We start from the raw sequence: 25285 nt of genomic DNA, 5'->3' as shown, positions 1-25285 counted from the left end.
TATCTGAATTGGAGGCAAATTCTTACTCCAAGCCAGAGGAGAATCCCCCTCTTCACTGTTAATTTGGAATAAAATGAACATAGAATTTAATAAAAGTGAAGAGGAAGAAGATTTTCTTAAGAAACAGTTTTTTTCAGAGTTGAATTTTAAGTTATTTAGTAAATTGTTGTGTAATCATTTGGAATAGGCCTAAATTGTAATTCTAGACCAGATCGTACTACTACTAAATGAGCCTTTAACATAAATGTGCACACTGCTCATTCAAAACAGCGCGCCAGAGTAGGGATCGAATTGCTGGAATACTACGATGAACCAGTGTGTTACGTACCAGCAGTATCAGAAAATGTATGAAACAGAAGAATGGCATGCTAAAGAAGAAAGTTTTCTAACTCTCCACCTATTTCCTGCCAATATTCAGTCAGGCTGTTATACTTGGTACGCAGCAGTAATCCCATCTATCGGAGTTCAGTGGCAGCATAAGAGATAAAGAACATCACAACAATGGTCAATATAATTTTATTGTTGATTAATTTTAAGAGCTTTCGATATTGTAGGCCTTCACATTCAGTTTTCTTCCGACTCTGAAATACCACTCTTATCATAGTCGGTACGGTAAAACTGAATAAAACAAAATGATCGGAAATTGTATTCTCTCTAACCTTTGTTATGTAGTACTTTTCGATAGGACCAATAACATAGGTACTTAAAAATTAAATATTTGATACCTTCCCCTAAACTACAATTTCATCCAGGGTGAATAAAATTGTTTATAACTTAGACTGTACTGTATTTTCTTATTCCCCGACTCTGTTATACAGATTTTCATTAAATTCTGTTCACCCAATTTCTCGTGACTCGGCGTTGATATGGACTTAGCAACAAAAATACAAATTCACGAATATCTCTGTTATCATAGCCGGTAGAGTAAATATGTATATGAAATAAATGATCGGAAATTCAATTGTGTATAACTTTAGTTATGTAATATTTATCGATAGGACCACTAATAATATAAATATTTGAGAATTAAATTTCAGGCCTTCCCCTAAACTACCATTTCACTCAGCGTGAACAAAATAATTTATAGCCTAGATTGTAGTGGTTCATCTCCCGACTTTCATTAAATTCCCTTCAGCCGTTTTCTCGTGATGCGTGTACATACATACACACAGACAGACAGACAGAAATTACGGAAAAGTAAAAAGTGTATTTCCTTGTTACTGTGGACATGACCGATACTTTTATATATATATATATTTCCACAATATTCATTACATTGTTGTGATAAGTGAAAGCAAGTCATTTAATTCTTTTGAAGACTTTGAGGAATGGGAAAGAAATTATAAAGCACGAAACCTTGTGAAATATATTTTAATGTTTGGTTCTGAGGACACTGCAAAGAATGGGACAGTACATCGTTTAGTACACTTCAAATCAAAGGGGTCGGCTGCCCGTGATTTAAAGAGCCAAGGCACCAAAAGACTGATGGTCCCTTCCCTTTGACAATAAAAATTTCTTTAGTTGAAGAGGGAAGGTGTTAGGCTGTTTTCATCTACTCATGTGGAGGCATCAAAATGATTTATAGCATTCACTTTTAACTCAGGATGAAAAGAGTTCTTTGGCAGCTAAAGTAACGTTGAAAATTCCTTTTGGTGTCATATTAGATGATATTCGAAGCAATATGAAAACCCCAGAAGAACTGTAAAGAATTCATCTCCTCACAAGAAAAGACTTGAGAAGTCTTATAATTTGAGCTAAGAAGCTGTGAAGCATTCTAATGATGCGGTGAGTGTTGATGCCTGGGTGAATGAGGTGAGAGCAGGAAGTGGGGACTATGTGTTATTTTATAAGCCTCAGGGGACGGTTTCTGAAGGGTATCCTTTCTTGGCTAAAATGAATGATGCACAAGCTTCAATGCTTGAGAAATATGCCGGGATGCTGTATGCATTTATGGTACCCATGGACTCAATGCGTATGATTTTGAATTGATAACTCTTATAATTATTGATGATAAGCGTCAGGGTTTCCCATGTTAACTTTTATTTGCAAACAGAACTGATAAAGGTCTTAAAAATTCTATTTTCAAAAATCAAAGACCATCTTGGCAATTTGTCTCCAAGGATTTTTATGTCAGATATGGCGGATTCATTTTTAATGCTTGAATTGAAGTTATGGGGGAACCAAATAAAAGGCTGTATTGCTCCTTGCACATTGACCGGGCATGGCGTAAGAACCTTGGCAAAATAAAATATAGAGACAAGCAAGCAGAAATGTACAAAATTATAAGATCACTTATGCAAGAGCGAGATGTGAATACATTCAGTATTATTTTTGAACCAGCTGTTCAGAAATTAAATGATGACCCTGACACCCATGATTTTTGTAAATATATTTTAGAAAATGATGTTCCCACAGTCAGACAGTGGGCATATAGCTATCGGATGCACTGTGGTTTGAACACAAATATGCAAATTGAGAACCTGCATAAATGCATAAAACATATATATTTGCAAGGAAAGAAAATAAAGCGCCTTGACAAATCCATTTGTGCAATAATGAGATTCCTCAAAGATAAGATGTTTGACATGGTCATCACTATGCATAAAGGTAAAGTGACAAGTAAGCTGAGGGTCCTTAGGCAAAGACATTAAACTTGTCTGACATTAAGAAAATATTTAGTTATGCAGGAAGGCAACATATGGACTATTCCATCAACATCCAGTTCTGATATATACACAATTGTCCCGCTGAAATGAAACTGTGAGTGCCAGTTAGTATGTAATGACTCCAAGTCATGCATTCACAGCTACTCTTGCACGTGCATTGATTCTGGCATACGATTCAACATGTGCAAACACGTTCATCTTGTAAGCCAGATTATTTCAGAGGTAGAGGTCTAGCCTAAAGAATGTCAAGAACACCTTCAAATATGTTCTGAAAAAGAGTTAGAAGTTGTTGAAAAAGAAGTATTATTGAAACAAATCTCTACCACCTATGCCTTCCAAAGTACCAGTACTACAGAACCTAATAATCAACACAGGTGGTTAGATATCAAGAAACAGAAATATTATCTCAGTTAAATGAAACCAATGAATTGGTACAAAATTTTATAGCCATTCAAGAAGCCGATGCTTTAGATAAGTTATTATCACCAGTTAAGACTACATTAGCAGCAGTTCAAAGTTTTATCATGCCATATAATCAAACATACACATCTCAGAAAAGAAAAATTGAACCTCAAAGGGGACTCATCTCGTCCAAGAAGAAAAGATCGACAAATGTAGTATAGTGACCAAACCATCTCCAGTGGAACAACAAGCTACTACCTTCGATTTAATCAGTTCTGTTGACAAGGAGGAACATTCTGCATGGAACCAATAAATGCCCTATGAACACTACCTACTGTTTCTGAATGCTCATGTTTAGATTAATTTGTTCAAGTGCATTATTAACCATCCTGTCCGACTCGTTGGCTGAACGGTCAGCGTACTGGCCTTCGGCTCAGAGGGTCCCGGGTTCGATTTCCGGCTGGGTCGGGGATTTTAACCTTAACTGGTTAATTCCAATGGCACGGGGGCTGGGTTTATGTGTTGTTTTCATCATCATTTCATCCTCATCACGACGCGCAAGTCGCCTACGGGAGTCAAATGGAAATACCTGCACCTGGCGAGCCGAACCCGTCCTGGGATATTCCGGCACTAAAAGCCATACGACATTTCATCTTCATTAACCATCCTACATCTAAGTTAAGACTGACTGAGACATACACCTCAGTAAAAAGTAGTTTATAGGTTAAGAAACTGCCTTACGGTACCACAATGAACTCATATTTTGTAGTACAGTAGCATTAGGGCATCTAGTAAGCTTAGTAATGTATATTTGACAGTTATCCGAACTTAATTTTCGGGCAGTTGACGAGTGTTTGCATGCCTACAGTGTGTGCGCGTTTGTAATGTGCTTCGACAAGTGACAAAATGACAAGTCGCCGTTTTTCCATACGCTAGTCGTCAATGGCGAGTAATATTTTTAATTATAATTTCTTCTTGTTTTGTTGACAAAAGTCCTTACTTATTGAATTAACTGTAATTTCATTCGGTACATGCGTTTATGTGGTTATTTCATAGGCCTAGTATTATTTGTAGTAACGAGGACCGAGCCGCACTCCGTTGAGCTGTTTGTGTTTGCGTTGCACAAGCATGTCTCTCAGCTGCTACCGGTTCACCAGCGTGCTCGCAACATTACATGCCATAGCTTGAAACTAAAGCTCACTCACCTAAGTTCTCCGATTATTTTCTTACAGCGCTATGTGGCGAAACATGAAACTATTGCTCCCTCAGGAGCTAGACTCTTGTAACTTACACTAATAGGAATATTAAGCGAGTGTTAACATACAAGACTCGATTAAGTTAATCGATGAAAAACAGACATAACAGGGAAACGCGTCCTTATGCACAAAGCGGCACCAAGCTAAGTGAGTTAAGGCGGAAACACACTGCTGTCACTTCACGTGAACTGTCTCTGAGCTGAGTCAGCGTGGAGGGGAGGTTGATGATGTCACTGCATGTGGTGTGAAGATAGGAAACACACTGTCCTCACGTTCAAAGATCACAGTATACTTCTTCCGATGGCAAGCTACGATAGTACATCCAGTTCATCGGATTATGATGATCTTTTAATTGCCTGTGATTTTTCTGTTGCCATGAGTACTATCTGTCGTAAACGACTGTGGGTACATGAAAGTAATTTGCTGTGAATACCACAATTTGCTAAGGGAGCTAAATGGGCATCCAGAAAAATTTCAGACGTACTTCAGGCTGAAAAATAAAATGAATTCAACTACTTACATAATCTCATCAAGGTTGAAATTGTTGGCCGAAGTACGCTCTGCATTTGCAACTGATTCGGAGGAATCCTACACAAGCTTCACAGATATGAGAGAATTTCAAAAATTACTTCAACTCGCTTGAAGCCGCTGTGCCATGGCAATTACCATCGTCATGGATAAATTAAACAAAGAAGAAAAGAACTGTGCGGTAGTGAATGGATCATACTATACATATTTATTCACCGATATCTAATTCAACAGGATAATTTGTAATTTGTGTAGGATTTAATTTATTATTGTTAAGTACGGCTCCGTAGCTAAACAGTTAGCGTGCTGACCTTTGGTCACAGGGGTCCCGGGTTCGATTCTGGGCAGAGTCGGAAATTTTAATCATCATTGGTTAATTTCTCTGGCACAGGGGCTGGGTGTATGTGTCTTCATCATAATTTCACCCTCATTACGACTCGCAGATCGTTTACGGGAGTAAAATCAAAAGACCTGCACCTGGCGAGCCGAATTTGTCCTCGGACATTCTTGGCACTAACAGCCATACGCCATTTCATTTATTATTATTATTATTATTATTATTATTATTATTATTATTATTATTATTATTATTATTATTATTATTATTATTGGGATCAGGGCCGGATTAACGAAAAATTAAATCTGGCAACTTGCGAGTACGGGCAGAGGGGGAATGAGGAAGACGTCTAGGAAGTGAGCGGGAGTGGACAGGGGAAGCACGGTGGAATGCGCATGCTATACTATATCTTTGCATCAGGAAGAGAACTTCCAGTTCATCTCTGATTATTGAACCATTCGTAAGTTACAACTGTAATGTTCTTGAAAAATGGATAGAAAATATCCTAGTGGTGCCAAAAACGTAAGTTCTGTTTTGTATGTCGATTTGATAGTGATGATGAGACAAATGTAAAATATGTTTTGGCATTATGAAATATTAACATGAAAAACAGAGAAAAATTGTAGTCTATTTCAACACTTCCCTATTCATCAATTTAAGTGGAAATAGTTCTATAACGACTTCAGTATGCTAGTCTTACGTGATGTTACGAAGAAGGGGCCCCACATTTGTAAATAGCCCAGGGCCCCCAAACACCTTAATCCGGCACTGGTTGGAATAATAATCATAAGCACAATTGTGGACTGTTTTCAACAACCGAATGCGTATTCAAACTAATACGTGTGATCTTTAATTCCTTTCCTGTTTTGTACCATCCCTCGTGCCACATTTGCTGATTTCTATAGTTAATCGAACCTATGTCATACCGATTCTCATGTACACGCACCAATTCAATTAACATTTGTTCCATATCGCTAAAAGAAACTGCTTCTATTGACACTTCACGTCGTCAGATATGTGCTAGAGCAGAAAAATGTGCTCCGCGTGAAGAGCGCTGTCACCAGATTCTACGTCACAATGACGTCAGCCGACGTCAACAGCCGTGATATGAGTACAGTGTGATCACTCTACATTTCATACAGTGTGGAAAAGGATAACAAATCTTTCTTGACAAGTTCGATTTCTTCACGATATGTGCGAACTCACGTGAAGTGACAGCAGTGTGTTTCCGCCTTTACTGGCATGGGCCCACCCGGACATACGTCATCAGCTACTCTCATTCGTGCTGCCAGGCCTTGGTCTCTAGGAGGTGCTGGCCATTGCAGCACGCGGTGAGACTACATCAGATTGCGCAGCGACACTTACAATGTTGGCCACACGTATTTCTCCCATTAACGCACGGAGCTTGTAGTTCAATGGAATGTACAATGAACTATCGATTATTGTATAGAAAATTACACTTACACATATAATATTTAATCTCTTCATGAGAGTGATGGAATAATGAGTGTAAATAACTTGACGTTTTGTAACTACACATTTATTTTTTAAATCTATGGAAATTACCTTTAAATGTCAATCTTATGGTAATTTTAGTCACTTCTGGTTGCAATCCTGGTTTGTTTATTTCTTGACCCCTAAGAACGTTGCCTGAGAATCCAAGTCACACTCAATCCCAACCAATCTCCAGTATAGTTCCCTCTTAGCAGTGCTCGTGTGCAGTTGAGTTGACAGTTGCTGTGAGGAGGTAGCGTGGACGGTATAGAGTAGTGCTTTTGCGAGTGTAATACGTAAGTTATGGGGGAGCAAAGTGGTGGTGAGGAGTCTCCTGATCCTTCAACCCTCAAAGTTGCTCGGGAAGAGACAGTTCAAATGGAACAGGATGAGGATGATAGTCTAAGTGAGAATAGTAGTACAGTGAGTACACCTAATACACCCAATGAGGTAGTGAATAAAGAGACTGCTACTTCGAATTCGAAGACTGAGTCGCAGGAACTTTATCCTAGTACTCATTATGGACCTTTCATTATTTTTGTGGAGTCCACAGCATCAGGCAATGTCGGTAACATGCATCCTATGACCCTAGGTAGGACTTTCTATGAAAACAATATTCCAGGCATAAAATCAGTGGCCCGCAAGGGACGCAATAGGGTACAAATAGAATTTGTCTATGCTGTACAGGCAAATTCATTTTTGAAACACCCTATATTAGTTGAGCTGCAGTTACGGGCATACATACCTAGCTCTAATGTATTGCGGGTAGGAGTCATCAGGGGAGTAGAGAAGACCTTGACTGAGGATGCCATATTAAAGCACTTGAAGTCTCCTGCTACAATAAAATCTGTAAAACGTTTGAACCGTCGAGTTGTTAACGAAGAAGGCACACAGTATGTACCTACTGGATCTATCAAAGTGGTTTTTCGTGCACAGAAACTTCCACAGTACGTGTCTTTATATCAAGTGCATTTAGAGGTGGAGCCATATGTTTTTGCTCCCATCATCTGCAAAAAATGCCAGCGGTACGGGCACGTTGATAAGCATTGCAGAGCAACAAGTCCCAGGTGTGGGAAATGTGCATTGCACCATACTACGGCGAACTGTACTGAAACTTTCTTTCAATGTGTGCATTGTCGCGGTTCCCATTCAACTGGCAATGTGGATTGTCCAACGCACCAACAGCAGGTCCACATTAAAAAGATAATGAGCCACCAGAATTTATCTTTCAAGGACGCTGTTCAAAAAGTCCAACCTAGGGAATATAATCTAGTGGACACTTCTCAAAATTTTCCCCCTTTAAATGGGGAGGGGCAGACTCCTACACAGTCGAATCCCCGTAAGAGGAAATTCACTCAAGTAATTTTAAAATCCCCGAGACCAGCACCAGCCCCAGGATATGATAAGGAAGGTTACCAAAATTTGGTTCGCGAGCTTCCCCGCATGGAGATGGCGGCTTCAAGACTTACACCTGTTTACGGCGGCGCAAACCGTCGGATGGAGGCACCTTTTGACGAACCTGTTGCCACGAGTAGCGCATCCATGGCGCAGCCACTTTCGTCATTTCATAGGCAAAGAGAACATCTTCAAAGTGGTCTTTATCAATCTATTCAGCAATTAGTACAATTATTGGGTGATCACCCCGCGTTAGCGCATAATGTATTCCAGTTAAGGGACAGGATTTGTAATTTTATTCAATTCTATGATCAGAATCACTCAATGGAATGCTAGAAGTCTCATGAACAAGCGTCATGAGCTATATAAATTAATACAGGAAACAGTACCTCACTTCGTAGCTATACAAGAAACTTGGTTTCATCTAGAGACTCGCATCAAGTATCCAAATTACACAGTTTTACGTAATGATGGACCCGGTTACGGGGGGGTTGCCTTTTTGGTCCACTCATCCGTGACATATAGCATCCATTTGAACATTCAGGCCATACCCCATACATATGTTATAGGATTATATTATATGCATTTTTTACTTGTGAATATCTACTGTCCTCCTGAATTTTCCATTACTGAGAGACAATGGAACCAATTCTTTCAACAATTTACTACCGAACCATATGTTTTTATCTTTGGGGACTTTAATCTTCATCACACCCTGTGGGGAGGACATTTGGATACCCTTCAAGGTACACAGTTCCTTAATGAAGTAAATAACCATGCTTTCGCTATTTTGAATGATGGCTCTCCTACGCGTTTGACTGCGCCTTCTGCCCCTCCTAGCGCAGTAGATTTAACATTGTGTAAGCGAAATATGGTGTCTATCGCTACATGGCATACTTTGAGTGATACTTATTCCAGTGATCATTTCCCTATTGTTATTACTTATGGAGTAGGCAGACCTTTTTCTCCACCCCCCCACACTGTTTCACATAACATGATTCGATCTTTAAGGAGTTTTAAACCACAAATATATACTGCCTACATTGAGGACGCGTTACAAAAAATACCGGTAAATACTTGTTCATATCAAACTTTAATGCAGATTTTAACAGCTTATATTAACCTTCATCACCCCATCAGCGCTTCACCTCCTTTATCTTCTAGAAAACCTGTGCATGTTAAGTGGTGGGATGAAGAATGCCATTTGATGATTCAAACTCGTAAAGTACTGTTTCGACAATATAGGCAGCACGCAACACCTGAGCATTACTTCCGGCTCAAACGACACATGGCACAAACCCGCCGACTTTTCCATCAAAAACGGCGTGACGCTTGGAGGGAGTTTATATCGTCCTTCACGCGCCAGGTTCCGATTGCAGACTTGTGGAATGCCATCAGGGCAATCACAAGAGTGACGCAGCACTCCCCTGCCAAGACCATCCCCGGTCAAGTATTATCAGATTTTCTTGTTAGAGAAGCGCCAGATTTTGTAGTGCCACAGTATGTTCCTTACCAAGACCCACTAGACACACGTTTTTCCGTATTGCTACAACCCTGCGACTATCAGGAATTAGAAGCAGTACTCCGCTCATGCTCAAATTCTTCCCCAGGTCCAGATAATGTTTCCTATCAAATGCTCCAATTACTACCTATTCGCGCAAAGAAGGTATTACTAAATAGGTATAATGATATTTTTCGCAATCACAGTACACCTGTTAGTTGGAATGAATTTTTCCTAATCCCCATTCTTAAAAACAAGCAGTTACCCACAGAGGTAAGTAATTATCGAGGTATAGTCCTCGGTTCGTGCATCCGTAAAGTGTTTCTAAAGATCTTACTTCGAAGAATCCTATGGGTATTAGAATACTATAACTTGACGCCTCGATATCAATATGCCTTTTTTAAGGGACGCAGTACATCTGATGCATTTAATAGTTTTGTTATCGATTTACTTTTAGCTCGTCATAGAAAACATAGTACCATAGCGGTTTTTCTTGATATTCAACGGGCTTATGATTCCGTACCTTTGCACATCTTATGGGAAAAACTTGCAACTCTTAAGATTCCTGAGGGATTTATTAGCATTCTCCGACAACTTCTGACTTATCGAACACTACGATTTAAATCGACGCCTTGTACACTCCAGCCCCGGCAGGTAAGTAATGGGTTGCCTCAGGGCGATATTCTGAGTGGTATTCTTTTCGCTCTTTTTATGAAAGATTTTGAAACGGTCATTTTACGTCATGCTCGCATACAGGCGTATGCTGATGATTTTTTGATTTATTGTACACACGAAGATTTACAGCTCTGTAGACAACATATTAGTCTCGCGCTTTATGAAGCTAGAACATGGTTAGAGGCCCATGGGTTAAATCTTTCCATAGCGAAATGTCGAGCAATGATATTTACACATCGCAGAACCTATGACCGATCGCCACTTGCCTTTGATCAGTATGAAATACCAGTGGTTAGCCACCATAAATATCTTGGGTTATTTATCGATCAAAAACTTACATGGAAACATCATTTTTTATATTTGCGTTCGAAGAGTGAACGGTATATTCAGGTTATACAGGCCGTAACCCGTAGGCAATGGGGGGCAGATCCCGTTGTGGTGCTATCTCTGTACAAAACCACTATTCGGACGATATTGGATTACGGATCACATATTTTCGACGTAGCATCTTCTACTAACTTACATATTCTTAACACTTGTCAATATCAAGCAATACGATCCTGTATTGGAGCTTTAAAATCCACACCTACCAATGCCCTCCTCGTTGAAGCCTGCGAAGCTCCCTTACAAGTACGTAGAAAAATACTTGCAACGAAATATTTACTTAAAAAGTTTTCATTCACAAGTCATCCTCTAATTCCGAAGTTACAGTTACTCTCGGAGTATTATTCAGTTAGGCGCCAGGGTTTAAGCAGATTGCCTGCATTGTTTCATGCATTTAATACATTAAAGTCGAAGCAGTGTACCTTAATACACAGTGCTACTTTACTACCCTATATTTTACCCTATCCGGTTTCTCATTTTAAGCCTCAAATCATTTGGCCTATGCGTAATGGCTCTACTACATTTCCTTGTCTGCAGGGGATCGAGATATGTCCAGTTAAACGAGTGAAATTTTCTCATATTCCACGAAGCATAAACATTTTTACAGATGGGGCAAAGAACATTAATGGAGTCGGTTCCGCTTATTATATACCTTCTCTAAATTTTAGTGAACAATTTGGTTTGCCTAGTGTCTGTTCGATTTTTACGGCGGAGCTATTTGCCATACAGCAAGCCTTACTTTTTGTTCAGCGAAAGGGATATACGCGAGCTACAATCTATACGGATTCGCTGAGTGCATTACAATCTTTGGTTTCTGATGAGTTATCCTATAATTGGTATATTTACAATGTCAAGAGTATCCTTTATATGCTTGACAATGTCGGTATTTCCATAACTTTAGTATGGGTACCAGGTCACGTGGGTATCGCCGGTAATGAAAAAGCAGACTGTTTTGCAAAACAAGCTTCTCGTCTTCCTGTTCCGAATACTAACAATATGGTTCCAGCTTCTGATTATGTAGTTATTTTTCGACAGGAGGGACGTTCAGACTGGCAGAATTTCTTCCGACAAACTGCACAAGTCAAAGGTAAATTTTATTATCATTTACAACCAAGCCTTTTAGTTAAACCTTGGTTTATACGAGGATCTTATACTAGACGACATATTATTAACATCATTCGGTTACGGTTTAATCATGCCCTCACACCACAATATCGATCACGGTTCCATTTAACGCAAGATACCAACTGTTTGTGTGGTACAGATATCCGTAATGGCGATTCTAATCACATCCTCTTTGAATGTTCTTTGTATGCTAACCAACGTAAAAAACTTATGGCTAACCTCCAGCGACTTAAGCAGGTTTTTCCTACCAGTGTTTCTTGTTTGCTCTGTAATCCTACAGAAGAGATTATTAGAGTGCTAAATTTGTTTCTAGATGAAGCCAAGATCGTGTTATAATTTTGTCTATAATATCCAGTGAGAATTACTCATGCTTTCTCAGGTTCCATTTGAGTGATTCCTCATATCATTAGTGTATTACTTGTGAGTGCTATTTTGGATTCTTCGTGTGGGTGACGCTTTAAACGCAGTGTGATTGCAAGATTGGAAGTTTCCCGTATGACAACAGTCTATACTAGCAAAATGGGGTAGTTATGTGATATAGTGAAGTTTCGTGTTTTGTGTTTTTCTACTTGCAAGTTCAGGCATCAATTATTGAATTGAAGTGTTTTCATTTAGACTAGTGTGTTTACATGCGTAAGCGAGTATTGACTGGGTGAAATGTCGTAGACACAGCCCAATAAGCATCAGCAAGCAAGCAAGCAAGCCAACCAATCTCCTCAAGAAAGAAAGGAAGCACTGCCTGCTCAATCTGCATCCGATGGCTGCTTATACTGTCTGCTCAATACAACATTTTTTAACAGGGCACTAAATGAAACACTCCGTTTAAAAATACACACAGCAGGTGGCAGCACCAACCGGCTCGTGAACTGTCGGAATGAAATAGCGGGAAATAGGGTAGTACTGTATTTGTTTACATTGAAAATGGTGTACTGCTGCGTGCCTTCCTTCAAATCAAAGAAAGGGAAGCCATAATGCCGTGATATTTCATTCCATGATACGGGCTTTTTCAGGAGATCCAGTTGAAGCCATGTTTAGTTCTATAAGAATGGGAGCAGGGTGCAATGACATGACTGACTCCCGGGCTACCGGTACTCAGAATTCCATAACGAGAATTCCGAAATCCGGTATTTTAATGTCCACCGATGGTGCTAACGTTATCCACAAGAAACATTCAATTCTTTCTGCCTCAGTATCCTCTCCCACACTTGACGAAACAGAACCAGTGATGCCCGCTGAGTATGTACTTCATTTACTGGAAGATGTTCGTGAGCCCCCTGAGTCAGTGTGTGTCACTTTGGAAACTGCTTCCCATGCATTAGTATGTGGTTATTTAGTGCGTATAATCGAAGAAAAAAAATGCAGCACGTGCTTGAGTAACGTTTCCACCTCAGTTAATGCATCCCCATTGATGAACTTAATCAGGCAGTCTGATAGAGGAGGCCTGCGCTATCCCCAGCAACGATTTATTGGCCTAATTATGGGGCTACAGAAATTTGTTGAGGCAGCTCTACCGTACTGCAAGTAATCTGCAAGTCTGCTCCAGACTATAAAAAGCTATGTTCTACCCTCTTTGTGCCACTGTAAGACTTTAAAGTGTTTTAGTGACAATAAGCACCAGGAATTTGTGTCAGAAACTGTGCTGGCCAAATTCGTGAAACATCTACTTAGCAATGTAGGGATGTACCACACAGACAAAGTTTGCAGGTTTTCTTGTTCGTCTAAATCTCTTTCTAGAAAAGTCCTGCAGCTATCACTCTCTAGAGCACCACTTTATGCGTACAATTCTTTAATTTTTCTGTTACTTTCAGATTTTAAATTTTGCTTGTATGCTTAACTAGCTGTATTCATGCGATAACTGGTTAAGTCTGGTGCTGCGATCTAGCGGCAGATTGTTTGTAAGTCGTGTTACACGATTGAATATGGAATGAGCAGGCAGTATAAGTAGCCATCGGATACAGATCGAGCAGGCAGTGAAAGAAAGAAAGAATCAAGACCAACTACAATTACATCAGACCGTAATCCAGAATAAACATGGCGGACATCGGTGTGCGATATGAGAGGTTGAGGGAAAGGTTATGCATATTTATTTCGATTCACCTAAAGAAAATATCACAAGTCGAACGTCACGAAATGCAACTCACTAACTCAAAATTTGAACAATTAAACACCAAAAGTAGCGTTATGGCGTATTGCAAGTCTAAATGAAATTTCAGAGGGGAAAATAACGAAGGGAGAATTATTGTATCAACGTCAGGTTGAAACAGACACACAGAGTATAAAAATATTTCACAAATGAATCTCCGGTCAGCAAATACGATATATAGATGTCAACAAGGAACATTATTAACCTTACATGAAATACTATGTAACACCACCATTAACCACAGCCCATTATGTAAAACACGCAAACAAATTTCTCCAATAAAATTTCAACCCTCCAAAATCCACCTGTATTGTTGAGTAGGTACAAGCGATATTTGTATGATACACTTGACCATCTAAAGCACTCGTCAGCTTAAAACTCACCAGAATTGATGGCATAATTGTATTTTATACATAAAAAACATAATCCTCATGTTCACTCCACGGAAAATGGAGTTAGGTTTAGTTTACGCATGTTCATTGTAAAACGTTGAAAATTAATTACATATTTCTTGCGCCACCGTTTAAGAATAATTTAGTCTCTAAATCATAAATTTAAGTCATGATTTCTGGGACTGATTTAATGTTCTTTGTAGTAAGGTACGTTGGCTGATAAGACAAATGCTAGGAAAGGCATCATTAGTTTAAACTTCGGAAGTTTGCGCGGCACTCGAATTAGATCACCACCTTCTATGGGTATATAATGTCTTCCCTGACAACACATTTGATTTCAGAAATGATTAATCCACACAACATTATTAGTCCTATGATTCGGTTCGAAGTTTTCCTTACGAATGCTCTTAACCCAATTTTGTCTTAATACTAGGTCTTTTGGAAACGGGAACACTGAAGCTCTTACATCCAGGCACACAGTACATTAAACTATAAACATATTGCATAGGTAACTAAAAATGAAGAAAAAACTTTCAGAGAAGAACACGACACGAGAATAAACATTAACCTTATCACCACCGATATTGGTGGAATAAATAAGCTCTTTGAGAACAAATAGCTTCTTACGGCACTGAAAGATGATCTGTAACCTTCTTAAGACTTAAATAAATATAATGTACGAATAATAATATTAAAATTTTCGTAAATATTTGGTAAAAACACGGCTTACACAAATCAAAACAAACGCATGCTAGTTTTAGTTGGTCTTGAAAGTATCCAAGTCGAACATCGTTTGCGTTATTGATTTTTGGACTGGGCGAAAGTCTAAGAGCCCATAAACATCACCAAGAGGCGGAAGGAGAAGAAGAAGAAGAAGAAGAGTTATTGACACGCTGAGGTTAGGATTTGGAGCAGTTCAAGGATCGCTTTAGAAGCGGTGTTTACGGTTGAAGTCTACCCTGCATAGGTGGCTTAGAAACGAAGGAAGTATCTCTTGCCTCACTGTGTACCTTCTTAACAATTGGAAACAAAATGACTGATCAAAGTTTAATGGATAAGTCTCTACGGTCGGTGTTTGGTTGGTACCCTCTCGTAATTTCTCTGCTATAACTCTGATGTTTTAAGGATGTATATTTTGTAATATTAGCGCTAAATTGTTTGCTTTTGAAATTTTAGTTGGAAACATTCCTTATGAAGCAACGGAAGAAAAGTTAAAAGACATATTTAGTGAAGTCGGACCTGTCCTTTCTTTCAAGTAAGTATTCGTGATTTTTCGTTAGTATTATTTTTGAGAGTTCTTTTATTATTGTTTTATTGTGTATATACTTCAGTACTGTGAGAATTGTCAACTTATGGGGACATTTGCAGTGTTCCAGCTGAGTCTGGCATTGCTTCGGCTTAATTTTTATGATAAATATTTATTTTCCTCGTTTTCCTGGCCGTTGCCTTTATTTACCCAGCCCGCTAGTTCTTCGATGGGTGAGAACTCTTTCCACATTGACTTACTTCACGTACATTAATGATAATATGTATTTGCACTTAGGCTTAATAGTATCTGTAAGTAAATTGGCTAGGATGGCTTTCTTTACCGTGGACCATATTGTAGAATGAGCAAAAGTAAACGAGCTGCAAATAAATTAATCTAAAACGGTAATGATGATTTTTTTATGAAGACCCTCGAACTTATACGAGCCACTGATGCAAATACTGCTAGTATCCAGTATTCGGGCGATAGTGGGTTCGAGCCCCACTGTCTGCAGCCCTGAAGATGGTTTTCCGTGGTTTCCCATTTTCACACCAGGCAAATGCTAGGGCTGTACCTTAAATAAGGCCACGGCCGCTTCCTTCCCACTTCTAGCCCTTTCCTGTCCCATCGTCGCCATAAGAGCTAATTGTGACGGTGCGACTTAAAGCAACTTACAAATACTGCTGATCTTGTCATTCGATTTATGGGTGAGATTGGATTAATAAAGGGTGTATTACAATATTTTTTGTTTTATATTTTAATTCATTTTCAAATAACCTTCACCCCCAATATATTAACAAAAAAACATCAATACAAATTTGGACGCATATGAGCTCACATGAGAAGACTAAGAAAAATAATAATAATAATAATAATAATAATAATCGTATGGCCTCAGCTACCGTGTGCAGACATTTCGATTTGACGCCATCTGGCTGTCTGCTCGTCAATTTCGACGTTCCGTTTTACTCTAGGTCCGCTAGATGGCAGGCAGAGTAAACCGGATCTCTCTTGGGCGTCTATGGCTGTGATTTAATTAATTTTGTCGGGTAAATACCAAAAGTTTCACCAGAGATCTTTTACATGCCGACATCGTATGACATGGAGTGTCGAATGGACTTTTTTCCGCCCTTCAAAAATCCGACTACCTCTGCCAGGTTTGAACCCGCTATCTTGGGATTCGGAGGCCGACACTCTACCATGGATCCACAGAGGCAGCTAAGAAAAATAATTAGGAGGAAGGACTGGACAGACATTGACTCGATGCTGCAATGAACATTTTAAAGCTGTACAATAAATATTGAGCATTTGCTGAACATATGAATAATAATAATACCGGGCGAGTTGGTCGAGTGGTTAGGGGCGTGCAGCTGTGACCTTGCATCCAGAAGATAGTGGGTTCGAACCCCACTGTCGGCAGCCCTGAAGATGGTTTTGTGTGGTTTCCAATTTTCACACAGGCTGTACCTAAATTAAGGCCATGGCCGCTTCCTTCCCACTCCTACACCTTTCCTATCCCATCATCACCATAAGACGTAGGCCTATCTGTATCACTGCGACATAAAACAAATTATAAATAACAACAACTTCTTTTAGGGCATAAAAAAGACATGACATTAATCTATGAAGGTAAATACGGACTAGCATTAAACATTGTAAAAACATCGAGATAGTCATTGTTCAAAATAAGGAACCTGGTATAAATTAAACTGGCGAAGAGAGCATCATGTTGACAACCGGGATATGACTCAAATTCATGTGTTCCTCACTCACATGTATTACGAAGTTGACCTTGCCGCTTAGTACCTGTTTTCAGTTGAGCCAGCATTGCATTGCAATTAGTGCAATCAGTTTAGCCAACATTTTAGCTTTAAATCATGAATGACACACCTGCATGTAATTTTAAAATGCCTTGGGTAAATTACAAAAAAATAAATTTTAAAGAAAAATAGGAAAGAAGAAAAAATCTTCAACCCCTTCAAGAATTAGTGCTCATCTCTTCTCAATGCAATGCTTGAGTTGGCAACTATACTTATCCGATGGTCACTTCCTTTGGCTGCCCGTGAGCATTGTGAAATTCATTGTGAGTGAAGAAGCTGTACTCTTCTCCAGTGTGCGTCATTGGTGTATGTGGTGTCTGTCTGTTGTTTGCATAGAAGTGGAAGGTGCTTTAATGCATTACAGTTCTAGTTATTCGAGTCATTGGTTCTAAAAGAAGTGATTGGTTTCTGCACTGTATATATGAATGTGGCACTAGTGCCAGGTCTGTATACTTTCCCTATTAGCGCTGGTGGGGCAGTAGCATTACAAGAGTGGGCAGGAGAAGGGACACCAAACAAATACAAACAACATAGAATAATAGCACTATACAATACCATTAGATTAACCTTCAAACTCTCCCTCTCCACAGAACGCCCATGTGGAAGAAGCACTGGAGAAATCCATTCCACTATAAAAAGAGGAGAGGACAAATAGGGTTCGCTTTACTGAGTATCAGTATCATATTAAATGTACGGAAATGACAACCACCTTAATTGTTAAACGAAAATTTAATCCAAAAAGACAAATTAAAAGTTGTTGTTGTTTGTCCAACCCTTGGCCTGTTTCCCTATGGGGTCGGGTATTAGGTGAGATGAATCTGTTGTAGCAGGTTTTTATGACCGGATGCCCTTCCTGACATCAACCTCATCAGAGGAGTTAATGAGATGAAATGAATGACGTGATATGTGATAGTAGGGAGAGGGTGAAGCACTGTGCCAGCACATAGCCTACTCCTGTCAAATAGCACCAAGGGGTCTGCTCAAGGCTTAACGTCTCCATCCGACGGACGAATCACCATCAACAGTGTCATATGCCCTCACTCCATATGAGCACTGCGGAGAGGTTTGGAATTTAAACCAGAATTTTGGCACACAATCTAGTGATTAGAAATTGTATACCACACTTCCCCTACCCTGCCGGCCAACATTCTGATGGTGAAATTTTTTTGACCAACGGGACTTGAACCAGCTAACCTCGGTGTCAGACCATTTAGACTTCAGCACCTTAACGATCAGGGCCACCAGGCCAAAACAATTATATTTTAAAAAAATATTACATTGAAATTATTGATTTGTATATTAACTGTAAATTCGTATCTTTTGACTATAATAATAATAATAATAATAATAATAATCTGAATTACAACTGAAAAACAAATACCGTTCCTCTCGTATTAAGTATATTTTAGAGGAATCTCGACTCAGTTAGGGAAGTTCATGGTCCAAAACACTAGATGCTATGAAAATGAAATGAAATTGCGTATGGCTCTCAGTGCCGGGAGTGTCCGAGGACAAGTTCGGCTCGCCAGATGCAGGTCTTTCGATTTGACACCTATAGGTGACCTGCGCGTCGTGATGAGGATGAAATGATGATGAAGACGACACATACACCCAGCCCCCGTGTCAGCGAAATTAACCAATTATGGTTAAAATTCCCGACCCCACCGGGAATCGAACCCGGGACTCCTGTGACCAAAGGCCAGCCATGGAGCCGGGCAGATGCTATGAAGCTTGAATCATATAAGTTCATGCTGAATCACCCAAAATACATCAGAAAATATTGAAGTGATGATAAAATCGTAAATGATGATTAAATAAAATAAATCCAAGAGGCAATACAACAGAAACGCAAATAATAAACACAGAGTTACGTAACATGGACCTTAAAATCACATCACAAAATTTTCAGTATCAGAATGTTAAAGCAGATGCCCATTCCCTCGACAGATACTGGCCGCTATTCACATCAACAGTAAGCTCGGTGATAAAACAAGGGATAGGGGGCCATGGAAAATGACATAATAATGAAAGGAAACCAACAACAACTCAAGCTTCATAACTGACTAGAATCTGAATTCAAATGTATACTGAATAACTAGACTTTAAAATATATAAGTTTAAAAACTAGTATGATTGTTTTTTTTAAATTTATATAACATAATCCGTCAATACCGAACCAAAATGAAATTCATTTCAGACTTTAAAAAATTAACGGGAAATGAAATCTTTAAAATAATCATAATAAATGAAATTTTATTTTAAACATAGAGCACACCCCCGTTTACAGAAAATCTAAATAAAAGGAAGAACACATACACAGACTAAAATCATCATTTTCATTTCCCCTCATTTCATCTCACTGGGTCGGGGTGTTGATGGCACTTCTCCATTATTGCCTCTCCTTCAACCACTCCTTTTCAGTAATTTCCAGTTCAGTCTTCTTTTTCGTACACTGTTCTTGACGGAGTTCATCAATCTTGCTATGGGCATACCTCTCGACCACTTTCCTTCTATCTTAGCTTCTAACATTTGTTTTGGTATTCGTCTCTCCTCCATCCTCATAACATGTCCAAACAATCTCAGTTTATTCTTCTCCATCCTATCACTCAGTTTTCCTACCCCTGTCTCTTTTCTGACCTCAACATTTCTTACTTTGTCACTCCTTGTCTTTCTTACCATACTCATCAGGAACTTCATCTCACTGGCCTGAATTTTACTCTCATTTCTTGCTGTCAAAGTAAAAGTCTCTGATGCATATGTTAATATATTCCATACAGTAATATCACCTGTTTTGTCTTATGGATTGGAATTAATTTGGTACCATCTCAAACTCAGAGATCTTGAAAGGATAGAAAAAGTAAAAGCACGCTTTCTTAAATGTACTTTACGAGTTGGAAAATCGGCTCCATCACGTCTAGTGTATGAATTGGCCAAAGAAACATTTTACATTCAAGACCTCAGAATGCGACTCTATCTGCCATCTACTGGAGCTTACAATGAACTTCTACGCAGAAGGGAAGAAAAGAAAAAGGAAATCGACCCCCGACTTTTATACCTCAGATGCCATGTTGGTGAGAAACTGGACCGAAGAAAATTAAGATCAAAGACATATTATAACACGTCTTTCCATTCATGGTTTTCACCACAAGATATGCACTGTGAAGTCTTTTCATAATCCAGATATCAATTGTATATGCGTTTTATGTGGCAAACAGTGTGACAGGTATCACATCATGACTTGCAACAAGAGAATCATGTCGATAAGTGAATATTGTAAATCCTAATGCCAATTCGGGTGCCCCTTTCTAATAGTAATAATAATAATATACGGGTATAGTAGCCTACATCTTGTACATTATCTCTTTATGTTTCATAGGAACTTCTCTCTTCCACAACAGATTCCTTACATTCTGGTAGAACGTACCTCTCGCATGTACCCTTCTGCTGATCTTAAAAATCCAACCTTGCATCTTGCTTTATTTCCCTTCCCAAATATTTAAAGTATTCAACAACCTCAAGGTTTTGTCCCCTCATACTAATGATTCCTTTTCCTTATCTTTCTCCTCTTGTGTCACCACAGTTTTGCTCTTCTCTACACTGATTTTGCATACCATATTTCTCAATATTGTCATTTAAAGCCTTTAGTTGGATTTGCACTTCTGTATTGTTGACTCCCCAGATCACTATCATCTACAAACAATATTTTCATATCCCCTCTATATGTTGCCTTTGTTTCCTTTAGAATTTCATCCATAACAATAGTAAGTTATGTAAACATAAGGGGAGACAATGCACTTCCCTGTCTTAGTCCAGCTTTAGTTTCTAAACAAGTCTGGACACACTTGTAACAATTCTTATGCAATGCTTTCTCTAGTTCCCTTGATTGTCTTCCACAACCTTTTCTTTCCAGGGTTTCCCCACACCTTTTTTCTATTAACACTAGATCAAGGAATATCATCATAAGATCTTTTCTATATTCCCACTGTTTTTCCATCAATAATCTCATGGTAAATATAGGGTCTATTGTTGACCTGCCCTGTCGAAATTCAAAATGCTCTTCTAATTTTCTTTCCACCCTTCCTTTCATCCTTCTTTCTATTATTCTCTCCAATATTTTGGCTACCTGTGACAACAGTGTAATTTCTCTATAATTGTCACATACCTTCCTGTCACGTTTCTTAACCCTCGGGTCGTTGCGCGAGGCAGTGTAACGTCAGTTGTCGCGTGCAGTGGAAAAGACCGCGCAAGAATTGAAGGGCTTAGTGGAAAAAGGGGGTATCCCTCCAAAGTATACTTTTGAGATATTTAGCATTTTATTAGATTGCCTGTAACTTTATCAAAACGATAAGAATCAGAAAATGTTTTAAGGATTGAGTTATGTAGGTACTGTATTAACTTCCTGCAAATGTGGGGCAGAATACCTTGATTTTTATGTAAAAAATGTTCACTTGACTACTGACATGTAGATGATATTGTAGACAAAACACAGATTTTCAAATACAACAGAGAAAAAATAACTCTAAATAACCTCATGAACATTAAACACCCTAAATAACATCAAGGTAATCTTCTATTTCATTTCCATTGTCTGATTTTAAATTCTGGTAATAGCCATTGTGAACGGGAGGTACAAACTTCAACATGGACATTATAACACGCAGTTTAGCCGCTTTGATGGACCTACCATTAGTACTTTGGTTCCAGAACTGTGTCATTTATTTTCTGTGCCCTTCCCTTACCTTTCTGCAGATTTATGGTAGTATAGTGGTCTATATCACTGTATGTGAACCGTACATGCACTTTATGCCCTCCCTGGAACCTCAGAACAGATTCCTTTCGGAAGTCCACGCTTATGCCAGAAGGGGTTTTGTTTATTTTTGTTAGCTTTTTTGTTAATGGAGTTAAACTAACAAAATCCTCTTTCTGAATTTCCACTACAGGGAACGGTTTCTTTTTCCTTTAATTTCAGATCAGGTTCGCCCATTCTTGAGGGGTGTAAACGTATTGCGTACGTCGCTTCAACTTTTCAATGATGCTAAAATCTGCATCACAAGGCAAATATGTATGGCCAGGCACCAAAAATCTATGTTCTATGCTCTCAAACCAGCTCATTTCAGTTACGTAGATCCACACATACAATCATAATGGGAATGTTCTTATTTTGTCCCACACAAGAATAATCATAAACAATAGGGTGTTTCATGTTTCCTCTAATTTTGGGGATAACTTGAAGCAAACAACTAACAACTACTTATTTCATTCACTCCCTGTCCTGCCATACACTCGGGCCAAACACACATAAATACATCACTTGTATTACAAACATGAACACCAAATTTGTAGATCCATAACTGTCTTAAATAAAACACAACTTCGGTTGAAATCATTCGTGTCAGTAATGCTTGTTGTAAATCCATTGTAATAACCAACGTGTCACATGCAGGATCGAGAGACATTTACTTTGCTTCCGATAGATTTTCGTAGTCCTTGTCAGCTTTCTTTAGATGTAGACAGTGACTTAATGCCATATCTTCAAGCGGGATATTTGCAGCTTAGTCACATACTTTACATGTGTCACTTCGTGAAAGTTTGAAGCCTATGTTGAAATAGTTATTGAAAATGAATCTGTATTTACAAAGTTTTAAAGGAACAGCTCCATTATTACGGCAGTAGATGACATACACTCGGTACATTTCCTCGACTGAAACGACACTGAGGATATAATGCCTGTTTATATTCTGTGAAAGCGAATAATGAAATCTCTATCTAGGGAACAATCCAATGTGCTTCTTCACAAACTCGACATCTTTGCACTTATGAGGTCTGTTGTGATGCTTCCCTTGTCTATCCATTTCCGGTGTCTGTAAACATGATAACTCGCCATTCGTATTTTGAGGAACATCTGTAATAAAACATAACCTAACTTAATATTTACAATGACGATATTCTGTTCATAAATTTAGTTACAATTTATAAATATATTTAATCTTGTTTCTCCTATTGGTTGGTTAGGTAATCATTTAGTCAGTTGGAACCCAGGTATCAGATTTGGAATACCTTATTCCACTCAGAAGTGTGAGTCTGCTCTGTAAGGCCTGTTATCTTATCCTTTTTAGTATTGACATTGCACTCTGATAGTTCAATAAACAGATGCAAGATGGATCCAGATCACATAATATGCACTTAGCTCAATTTTCACCGAAAGGAGGGATACCCCCTTTTTCCACTAAGCCCTTCAATTCCATATGATTTTTGTATTTCAATTTGCTACGTATTTTTGTTATGTTGCTATATTTTTGTTTATTCTCTATTTTCATAATTAAAAATACAAATATAATTTATTTACATTTAAATAGTGCTTTAAAGTAATACAATAACTAACGTTACGTTCTACTTAACACGCATCAAAAAACAGTGAAATGGGAAGAACATAGATTTACAGAATTCACAAAAGTAAACTGGTAAAAGAAGTATAGTGCAATGTACGAGTAATTTACAACTATCAGTAAAAATATGTACAAAACAAAGTTACAGCAATATAAATAAGGTATACAGTCTGGAGCAAGGCTACAACAGATAGAAGGGTAACAGCAGTTAGAGATTTACTGTTCACTAAAGACAGCTTATTTGTCATCCTTCATTATATTCGTGAGCTGACTGTCCTTAGATAATAAAACGGTCATCATTTTCTTCATCTTCACCTGCTGTCTCTATACTGAAGGCTTGACAGGTGAAGACAGTGTGCTCCTGGCATATGCACAGAGAGCAGGTAGCACACGAAGTCTTCGTCTTTCTGTTTCCTTTTCCACACCATCAATCAATATGTTTATCCTATCAACTTCTTCAGAATCCATTTTCACTCACAACACAAGCAAACAATCAAACAATTCAAGAATACGAATAGTTGCGTGTTCAGGGTTAGAATCAAATTCAACAAACGGCAGTAGTCGCCTGCGGTCGAAAGCATCGCACACTCACATAAACATCCACAGCGACAACAGAAGAGCAATTAGGGAGCACTACCTGGCTATAAACACTAGAGGAAGGTTGCGGGGTAGATATGGTGGAGGGAGAAATCTGTCCTGTAACAATCGTAGACAGAGTGACAAAAGAAGAATGCGTGCGGTTGAAAAGACCGCGGCGCGACATCCCGGGGGTTAAATACTGGTATTATTACCACCTTTACACCAATCATCAGATACTTGCTTTTTCCTCCATATACACCTTAGCAGCCTGTATAACCAATGTAGATCAATAGGTCCTGCTGCCTTTTATCATTTCCACACACAAGTATTTCACCGTTCCCTGCTGTTTTCCTGTTTTCATTTGTTGGACGGCCAATTTCATTTCTGCTATTGCAATATCACTCCCTGTTTCTGGATCATCTTCATTTACCACTACACACTCTTCTGCATCATTTCTCACATCCAGCAGTTTACTGAAATAGTCTTTCCACCTATTCTTTATCTCCTCTGGGTCTGTTATTACATTTCCACTTTCTTCCTTCACTTGTTTTGTGTAGATTTTTTCCTTTCTCTTATTTTTTTTATCAGTCCATACAACAACCTTTTTCCATCATTTACATTCTTTTCCAACTCTTCTGTGAATCTCCCCCAGCATTTTTTCTTTTTTTCTCATTTCCAACTTTTTACACTTTTATTTTCCTGATACTTAATTTTACTTCCTTCTTTCCTTTCTCTATTCCATTCTTACCATGCTTTCTTCTTTTAACAACCTTCTTCACCTTTTCATTCCACCAAGGTGTCTCCTTTTTCTTCACTCTCGCCAGTTCTGTCACAAATCTTCTGTGTACAGCTTACAAATGTGTTAAAATTTAGTCCATTCTTCTTCTGCACTTTCTATTTCTGATATAAGGATGTGCTGTTTTAATTTCTCCTGTGTTCTTTCATCTTTTAATTTC

At 38.6% G+C, this 25285-nt stretch overlaps 1 protein-coding gene across 3 annotated transcripts in view; it reads left to right on the top strand.

Annotated features, from left to right (window-relative positions):
* The first annotated feature begins 15190 nt into the window (after positions 1-15190).
* Positions 15191-25285, top strand: part of CstF64 (cleavage stimulation factor subunit 2 CstF64) — a 44688-nt gene continuing 34593 nt past the window's right edge. For 2 of the 3 annotated variants that reach the window (XM_067138018.2, XM_067138016.2), the window contains exons 1-2: positions 15191-15365; positions 15446-15553. In XM_067138018.2, the coding sequence (XP_066994119.2) occupies positions 15331-15365; positions 15446-15553 (143 nt within the window). In that variant the 5' untranslated portion in view covers positions 15191-15330. Of the gene's footprint in view, positions 15377-15445; positions 15554-25285 lie in introns of all 3 variants that reach the window. The other variant, XM_067138017.2, reaches the window with a different exon arrangement.

Source organism: Anabrus simplex, chromosome 1 (assembly GCF_040414725.1).
Source record: "Anabrus simplex isolate iqAnaSimp1 chromosome 1, ASM4041472v1, whole genome shotgun sequence".
NCBI lineage: Eukaryota > Metazoa > Arthropoda > Insecta > Orthoptera > Tettigoniidae > Anabrus > Anabrus simplex.
Note: the sequence above shows the minus strand (reverse complement) of the source record. Positions and strands in the feature narration are given on the sequence as shown.